We start from the raw sequence: 9,824 nt of genomic DNA on the forward strand, positions 1-9,824 counted from the left end.
GAGATTATTAAATAGAGTAATTAAGAAACTTTAATTCATTAAATGTAATACCTTTATTAATTGAATGTAAATGAACTTATAAATAGCACATTGTAACGAAAATAAAATAATGAAATTCTCTCGTATTTTCATCTTCTTTTATTTATTGTTTTATTAATTTTTCTATAACACGTTATTAGCACGAGCTTCTACGAGTTCATAGTGAAGTTCACGTCATTTCAACTTTATATAATTTGCCTGTATAACTCCCGTTAAACTATATACGGTATACATATTTTCATAAATTTTTATTTTATTTTCTAGATGAAATATTTGCTTTGGGTAACATTTGCACATTTATTTTTACAACTAAAATCTAATAATGATAATTATATATACATGTTTTTTTATTAAAAGAAATTTCAATTAATTTAATTTGTGTTAAGTTATTATCATGACTATTCCTCTTTATGCCAATATTTGACATATATATTATTATTTAGCAAATTTGGTATATATAATTGAATTATTTTACGATTGAGAATACTTATTAATTTACTAATATTTTTTTATTTTGATTCAAGTGATTATAATGTCAAATCTTGCTAAACTTGAATTTGCGGCCTTAGACATCTCAGGCAAGAACTATTTGTCATGAGTGTTAGATGCTGAAATTCACCTAGATGCTAAAGGTCTAGGAAATACTATATTAGCAGATAAAGAAGCATCTAATCAAGACAAGGCACAAGCAATGATTTTCATCCGTCATCATCTGCATGAAGGATTAAAAGTGGAATATCTCACTGTGAAAGACCCTCTTGAGTTGTGGAAAAATTTGAAAGAAAGATTTGACCATCAGAAAATTGTGATACTCCCTAAAGCTCATTATGATTGGATGCACTTACGGTTGCAAGATTTTAAGACTGTAAGTGAATACAATTCAGAACTTTTCAAAATTAGTTCTCAACTAAAATTATGTAGAGAAAACATAACTGATGAGGACTTGTTAGAGAAAACATTTTCAACCTTTCACGCTACTAATGTGCTCCTGCAGCAGCAATACCGTGAAAAAGGTTTTAAAAGGTATTCTGAATTGATTTCATGCCTTTTGGTGGCTGAACAAAATAATAAGCTATTGATAAAAAATCATGGAATTCGTCCCACTGGTTCTGCACCATTCCCTGAAGTGAATGTAGCAGTACACAATAATTATGAAAATAGAAAATATAGAAGTCGCGGCCGTGGTCGTGGACATAGTGGGGGACGTGGTCGAGGATGTATTAGTAATCGTTATCATGGTGGTCATAACAATGATACTTCTAACCACCAGAAAAAGAATAACAATGAAAGACAAGAAAGAAGTGGTCAAAACAATCCTTTAAAGATTGTTGAGAATATATGCTACCGATGTGGTATGAAGGGGCATTGGTCACGTACCTGTCGTTTGTCTGAGCATTTAGTGAGACTTTATCAAGCATCCATTAAAAGGAAGGGAAAGCATATGGAGACAAATTTTATATCCCAAAATGATGAAATAGAGGCAAAAGATGAAGATATTCACTATAATAATAAAACTGACCATGCCTACGAGGATGATAAATTTAATGACCTTAATAATATAACTCACCTAGATGTGGCAGATTTCTTTGAGAATCATTAGAAAAATTGATGTTATTTTGACATTTTTTAAGATATTTTATTTTCTTGCATAAAAAAATAATTTATATATTTAATAAATATTTGTAATGTTTCTCATATTATATTTTGTTTGTTTTTATGAAGAATATGAATATTCAACAAAATTTCGATAGACCCAAAATCAATGAAGACATGTGTCTTGCAGATAGTGCTACAACACATACGATACTCAAAGATAAAAAATATTTTTCTCATTTGACAATGAGTAATGCCCATGTTAATACAATATCGGGTAGTTCAAAACTTATTGAAGGCTCTAGAAGAGCTATTATATTATTACCTAAAGTTACAAAATTTATCATTGATGATGCTTTATATTCCACCAAGTCTCAAAGAAATTTATTGAGTTTTAAAGATATTCGTCTTAATGGATATCATATTGAGACTATGAATGAGAAAAATGTTGAATATCTATATATTACAAATGTTGAATGTGGAAAGAAATATATTTTGGAAAGGCTACCTGCTTTTTCATCAGGTTTATATTATGCACATATTAGTGCAATTGAATCATATGTTACTACAAACCAGAAGTTTGTAGAACCACATACTTTTACTATTTGGCATGACCGATTAGGCCATCCCAGATCTATTATGATGCGAAAAATCATCGAGAATTCAATTGGACACCCATTAAAGAACTAAAAGATTCTTGAATTCAAGGATTTATCTTGTGTCGCTTGTTCTCAAGGAAAATTGATTATTAGACCATCACCAGCTAAGGTTGGGATTGAATCTCCAACATTTCTGGAACGTATTCAATGTGATATATGTGGGCCCATTCATCCACCATGTGGACCATTCAGATATTTTATGGTATTAATAGATGCATCTAGTAGGTGGTCACATGTATGCTTATTATCGACTCGCAACCTAGTGTTTGCGAGACTACTTGCTCAAATAATTCGATTAAGAGCACAATTTCCAGATTATGCAATCAAAACTATTCGTCTTGATAATGCTGGTGAGTTTACATCCCAAGCTTTTAATGATTATTGTATGTCAATTGGGATAAAAGTTGAACATCCTGTAGCTCATGTTCATACACAAAATGGTTTAGCTGAATCATTTATCAAACGCCTCCAACTAATAGCTCGGCCATTACTTATGAGAACAAAACTCCCTGTTACAGCTTGGGGATATGCTATTTTGCATGCAGCAGCACTTGTGCGTTAAGGCCAACAAGTTATAATAAGTACTCCCCATTACAATTGGCTTTTGGTCAAGAGCCAAATATTTCCCATCTTAGACTTTTTGGATGTGCAGTATATGTTCCAATTGCTTCACCACAACGCACAAAGATGGGTCCTCAAAGGAGGTTGGGAATATATGTTGGTTATGAATCTCCTTCTATAATTAAATATGTTGAACCATTAACTGGAGATTTATTTACTGCAAGATTTATTGATTGTCATTTTGATGAGACAACATTCCCAATATTAGGGGGAGAGAAAATACAATTGGTCAAAGAAATTACATGGAATGGATCATCATTATCTCATTTAGATCCTCGTACAAGTCAATGTGAACAAGAAGTTCAAAGGATTATACATTTGCAAAACATTGCCAATCAACTGCCATATTCATTTTCTGACCTAAAGAGAATTACAAAATCTCACATACCAGCTGAAAATGCTCCAATACGAATTGATATCCCAATAAGGCAAATTGTTAGTGCAAAAGAAAGTAATCCACGCCTGAAGCGTGGAAGGCCAATCGGTTCCAAAGATAAAAATCCTCGTAAAAGGAAAGGATCAATTATTCAAGATGGTAATATTGTGGAGGCAAGTGCCTCAGAAGAGTCCAAAGATATAACTAATCAAAAAACCCCAGAAGAGGTTCAGGTACCTAAAAATGGTGATAACGAAGAAATCTCAATAAGTTATGTTACTTCAGGAAAAAGATGGAACCGAAAAAATATAGTTGCCGACAATAATTTTACTTATAATTTTGCTATTGAAATAACAAAAGAAAATGAGGATCCTGAGCCTAAATCTATTGAGGAATGTAGAAATAGAAAAGATTGGCCAAAATGGAAAGACGCAATTCAAGCAGAATTAAATTCACTTTCTAAACATGAGGTTTTTGGACCTATAGTCCAAACACCTAAATATGTAAAGCCAGTAGGATATAAATGGATATTTGTACGAAAATGAAATGAGAAAAATGAAGTCGTAACATATAAATCACGACTTGTAGCACGAGGATTTTCGCAAAGGCCCGACATTGATTATGAAGAAACATATTCTCCTGTGGTGGATGCAATCACGTTTAGATACCTTATTAATTTAGCAGTACGTGAAAAACTTGACATACGTCTAATGGATGTTATTACAGCCTATTTGTATGGTACACTTGATAGTGAAATTTATATGAAAATCCCAGAAGGATTTAAAATCCCTGAAAGATATAGAGTTTCCCGGGAAAATTGCTCAACCAGATTAAAGAAAAGTTTATATGGATTAAAATAATCTGGGCGTATGTGGTACAATCGCCTTAGTGAATATTTGTTAAAACAAGGTTATAAAAACGATCCAATCTGCCCATGTGTTTTTATAAAAAGGTCTAAATCAAAGTTTGTGATAATTGCTATTTATGTTGATGATCTAAATATTATTGGAACTCCTGAAGAGCTTCAAAATGCAGTAAATTATTTAAAAAAAGAATTTGAGATGAAAGATCTCGGAAAAACAAAATTTTGTCTTGGCCTGCAGATCGAGCATTTAAAAGATGGAATTCATGTCCATCAGTCAACTTATACGAAAAAGATCTTAAATAAATTTTATATGGATAAAGCACATCCATTGAGTACCCCGATGGTTGTACGATCGTTAGATGTTAATAAAGATCAATTTCATCCTTGTGAGAATGATGAAGAGTTTCTTGGTCCTGAAGTACCATATCTAAGTGCCATAGGAGCATTGATGTATCTTGCAAATAACACAAGACCTGATATAGCTTTTGCTATAAACTTGTTAGAAGATTTAGTTCTTCTCCAACACGTAGACATTGGAATGAAATTAAACATGTATTTAGATATCTTAGAGGGACCATTGATATGGGGTTATTTTATTCAAATGATTCAAAATCCCTATTAGTTGGTTATGCTGATGCTGGATATTTATCGGATCCACATAAAAGTCGATCTCAAATGGGATATTTATTTACATGTGGACGTACTACCATATCATGGCGTTTGACAAAGCAAACATTAGCTACTGCCTCTTCAAATCATGCTGAAATAATTGCAATGCATGAGGCAAGCCGAGAGTGTGTTTGGCTAAGGTTATTAACCCAACATATCCAGAAGATATGTAATTTGCCTTTACAAGAAAATATGCCAACTATCTTATACGAAGATAATGCAGCATGTGTAGCTCAATTAAAAGGTGGTTATATCAAAGGTGACAAAACGAAACATATTTCACCAAAATTATTCTTCACTCATGATCTTGAGAAGAAAGGTGACATAGAAGTTCAACAAATTCGTTCTAGTGATAATTTAGCAAGATCTTTTACCAAGGCATTGCCAACTTCAACATTTGAAAGACTACGAAACAAGATTGGAATCGTCGACTCAAAGATATAATGTGATGTCGCAATTAGGGAGTCTAAAACATGTTGTACTCTTTTCTTTAACCAAGGTTTTGTCCTGACGGGTTTTCCTATTAAAGGTTTTAACGAGGCAACCTGTAATAGGATATTGTGTACTCTTTCTCCTTCATTAGGTTTTTATCCCACAGGGTTTTTCCTAATAAAGGTTTTAATGAGGCACATTCTTATTTAAAAGACATCCAAGGGGGAGTGTTGTAAATTAAATGGATGTCATAACCCCCTTTAAGCATATTAAAGTAATGAGATAAAACTCTTTACTTAATTTATAATCAAGAGATTATTAAATAGAGTAATTAAGAAACTTTAATTCATTAAATGTAATACCTTTATTAATTGAATGTAAATGAACTTATAAATAGCACATTGTAAGTGAAAATAAAATAATGAAATTCTCTCGTATTTTCATCCTCTTTTATTTATTGTTTTATTAATTTTTCTATAACATTATACTAATAATAGTAGTAATGGTAATGATCAAGGAGTAATGAAGTAAGTATAAGTATGTACAAAAGATATATGTATACATAATAATATTAAAATAAAATAATATGCAACAATAATGAAAATAATAAGTATAATAATAAATATAATGATATATAAAATAATACTCTATATAAAAAGTATATATATACACGTATAATAAAATATATACTAATATTAATAATAAATATAATAGGGTAAAAATAAATAAATAATAATATACAAGATTAAAAAATATATATATGTATATAATATAGTATTTAAAGAATGTATACATAGTATATATATACTAGGAATAATAATAATAGTAAAACAACCATTAATAATGCTACATAAATAGATATAAAGTAATAGTATATACATAATATATAAAAAAATATATGTACGTAAGATAATATGAAAATAAAAATGTATAAATAATATAGTATTAAAGATATATACATAACATATATAAAAATACAATATTAAAAGATATATATGTACGTAATACATATAAAATGTATACATAATATAGTATTTAAAATATTCACATGATATGTACATATTAGAAATAATAATGTTAAAAAACACCTATTAATAATATTACATAAATATATACATATATATATTAAAATATATACATATAATAAAACATATGCCAATATTAATAATAATAATAAGGATAATATAAAATATATACATGAAACAGTATATATAAAAAAATACATAACTAATAATATTAAAAATATATATATGAAATACATAAAAACATATACGATATATATATATATATATATATTAGAAATGATAATAATATAAAAAACTATTAATACACTACATAAATACGTACATGTATATATATAAATATTAAGTGAAAATCAATATTAGTATTAATAATGTTAATAATAAATATAATAATAATAAATATATATATGCATATAATAGTAAAAAAGATATTTAAAAAATATAACTAAATATAAAATAATAATAATAATAGTATAAAAATGATAGTGATAACAATAATATATAGAACAAAAATGATAATATGTACAAAAAGACATATATATACCAAGTTTGACATAATAATGTTAAAATAAAATAGTTAGTAACAATAGTGAAAATAATAAGTATAATAATAAATATAATAATATATAAAATAATACTATATATAAAATAAAGTATATATACACACATATAATAAAATATATACTAATACTAATAACAAATATGATAGGGATAAAATAGATATAATAATAATATGTATATAACGTAGCATTAAAATATGTATATAATATAGTATTTAAATATGTATACATAACATATATATATTAGGAATAATAATAATAAAAAAACAACTATAAGTATATACAAATATATATATATATAAGCATTAATTAAAAAGACAAATAATACTAATAATAGTAAAAATATACTACTAATAATAATAATAGCAAATAATAATAAATATAATAATAAAATAAAAATAAAAATGGTAAAAATAATATAAAAACCAAATTAAATCGGAAAAGGACAAAATTCGAAACAAAAATGAAGTTTTGGGGCCAATTTAAAAAAAAATAAAGGGAAAAGGACTAAATCCAATGCCCAAACAAAGAAGAGGGACTAAATCAGACAATAAACCCTCCCTCCAAAACGCGTAGCATTGCAAGGGATCTGATTGGAAAGCGCAACAAATTATAGGGCTAAATTAAAAACACAATAAATCTGATTGCAAAACCATAAAAAAGCGGAGGGGCTAAAAGTGCAATTAGCCCCTCCAATGAAAAAACACACGGATCTTGGCGGATCGGGTCGGATCGGTCCGACCCAGGGCAAAACGACGTCGTTTTGTGCCCTGGGTTTTAATGTTAAAACGGCATCGTTTTTAAACCCTATAAATAGCCCAAAAATCAGAAGAAAAAAAAACATTTGTAACCAAACTAAAAAAAAAAAAGGTGAGAGGGAGAGCTTGGTGATTTCCGGTGAGAAATCCGGCTTTGTCCCGACCACCGTCCACCGCCACCAGCGCCGGCGCCGGCCACCGTGTAGGTAAAAATTTTTATTTTTTTGTTTTTTTACTTTTTTTTTATCTATGTCTATATATATATGTGTGTGTTTTGAAAGAAAAAAAAAAGAAATATGCGTATATGCGAAAGAAGAAAGTAAAGATTAAAAAAAATAAACTAAAAAGAACAAGACCTTTGTGTGATGAATTATTTTTTTGATCAGCTTGCTATCTCTTTAGTACTTGAATTTATACTTTCTTTTTGTATTCAAAATTTTTTTTTCCGAATCCTCTACATTGTTGTTTTTTGGTGGCTTTTATAGCCTTTACAATGTTTTTGTTTATTATTTGTTGTCACTTTCTTTCTTTTCTTGCAGGTGCAACTTGCTGATGGGACAAGGGCGGTGCTGCAGGCGGTGGAGCAGTTGGTCGACTTTGGTAGAGGCAGATGGTTTGGCGCCGAGTGCTAGGGGGAAATTGAAAACAGAATTTGAAGAGACCTCGGTATGTGACCCGAGGCTCAACTCACCTCTCGTAATATGAGTTGATTTTTGACGAACAGAAATTGAAAATACCTCAACGTGTCCTGAGGCTCAACTCACCTCTCGCAATATGAGTTGATTTTTTTTGAAAGACAGAAATTGAAAATACCTCAACGTGTCTTGAGGCTCAACTCACCTCTCGCAATATGAGTTGATTTTTGAAAACAGAAAAAAACATCAAAATACCAAAAGATGTCATCTGGTGGAACTCAGGTGTCTTTTCCTTTGATTCATTACAGCTATCATCACATCCTCTTGCTCTACTGGAGTACCTGTATGTGTCATACATCATGATATTCACATGTTTGTCTTAAATGCCTTTATGCCTACATGATTTTGCTATGCGCCTTAGGCATGTTTGTCGTATGTCCTTTTTTGTCACGATTTTTGTGATGATCTGCATTCATTACTTCAGTTCTTGACTTTCTCTTTAGGCCCTGTACCCGTCCTCAAGCTTCACGAACAATCTGCGTTTCTCAGATATCACTCTTTTGCCCCTGGTTGAACTTTGTCCTTGCTTTGAGGCTTTTGTACTTATCAAATTCTTATCCGGGTAATGCTTAACATTTCTTTTGTTTAGAGTATGTCATTTCACTATTTATCATGTAAATAAGCCACATAATGAGATGCATGAAAATGGTCAGGTAGGGACAAAAGGGATACCTCACATTTATTTATTTCAAATGTAGCAAATAAAGAAAGTTAGCCAATGATAGTAAAAAAGTGTCATAAAGAGAAAATGGATCGCATTCAACGGATACAAATAATTGGGTTTTGGGTTTAATTTTGGGTTTGGGTGGTTGGGGTTTAGGTTATTGGGTTTTGGGTTTAATTTTGGTGGGTTAGGTAGGGCTAAATTGGGCTTGTACAACTGCCCCTCTTTGCATGTTGTCGTATAACAAGAACAGAGCAAAGACTTTTAAGAAAGACCAATTTGGCCCGGCCGCGTCGAGCCTTGACTTCCTTAGTGCTCTTTTTGTTCAAGTAATCTCTTTCCAGTCCACCGCATCTTGTAGCTTTGGTTCGATCCACTGTAACTTCAAAGAGATAGAAACTTGTATTTTCAATCTACTCGCCTCTTCAGGGATATAAGATTCATCATGATCTGCTCTTCTGCAACTTCAGAGAGATGAGATCTGATATCTTCAATCTACTCCACTACAACTTCAGGGAGATGAAGTTTGTGGTCTTCTCTTCTACAACTTCAAAAAGGTAAGATCTGATACCCTTGATCAGCTCCACTGCAACTTTAGGGAGGCAAAATCTGGTGTCTTCAATGAACTCCAATCTTTATCCTCAGCGTGTGACCCGAGGCTCAACTCACCTCAGCGTATGACCTGAAGCTCAACTCATCTCTCGCAATATGAGTTGATTTTTTTTTTGAAACATACATTGAAAATACCTCAGCGTGTGAGCTAAAGCTCAACTCACCTCTCGCAATATGAGTTGATTTTTGAAAACATAAATTGAAAATACCTCAGCGTGTGAGCTAGGACTCAACTCACCTCTCGCAATATGAGTTGATT

At 30.7% G+C, this 9,824-nt stretch overlaps 1 protein-coding gene across 1 annotated transcript; it reads left to right on the forward strand.

The window, feature by feature from the left end:
* The first annotated feature begins 571 nt into the window (after positions 1–571).
* Positions 572–8,226, forward strand: LOC128296596 (uncharacterized). The gene is made up of 4 exons (XM_053032029.1): positions 572–617; positions 663–1,062; positions 3,353–3,521; positions 8,134–8,226. Exons 1-4 carry the CDS (start codon positions 572–574, stop codon positions 8,224–8,226), a joined length of 708 nt encoding a protein of 235 aa, XP_052887989.1.
* The last annotated feature ends 1,598 nt before the right edge of the window (positions 8,227–9,824 follow it).

Source organism: Gossypium arboreum, chromosome 8 (genome assembly GCF_025698485.1).
Source record: "Gossypium arboreum isolate Shixiya-1 chromosome 8, ASM2569848v2, whole genome shotgun sequence".
Lineage (NCBI taxonomy): Eukaryota > Viridiplantae > Streptophyta > Magnoliopsida > Malvales > Malvaceae > Gossypium > Gossypium arboreum.

Bases quoted from the DNA above. Each gene is read 5' to 3' on its own strand.
- LOC128296596 (XM_053032029.1), top strand. From the start codon at position 572: ATGTCAAATCTTGCTAAACTTGAATTTGCGGCCTTAGACATCTCAG. The intron at 618-662 runs GCAAGAACTATT...AAATTCACCTAG, and splicing joins TGCGGCCTTAGACATCTCAG to ATGCTAAAGGTCTAGGAAAT. The intron at 3,522-8,133 runs GTACCTAAAAAT...CTTTTCTTGCAG, and splicing joins AAACCCCAGAAGAGGTTCAG to GTGCAACTTGCTGATGGGAC.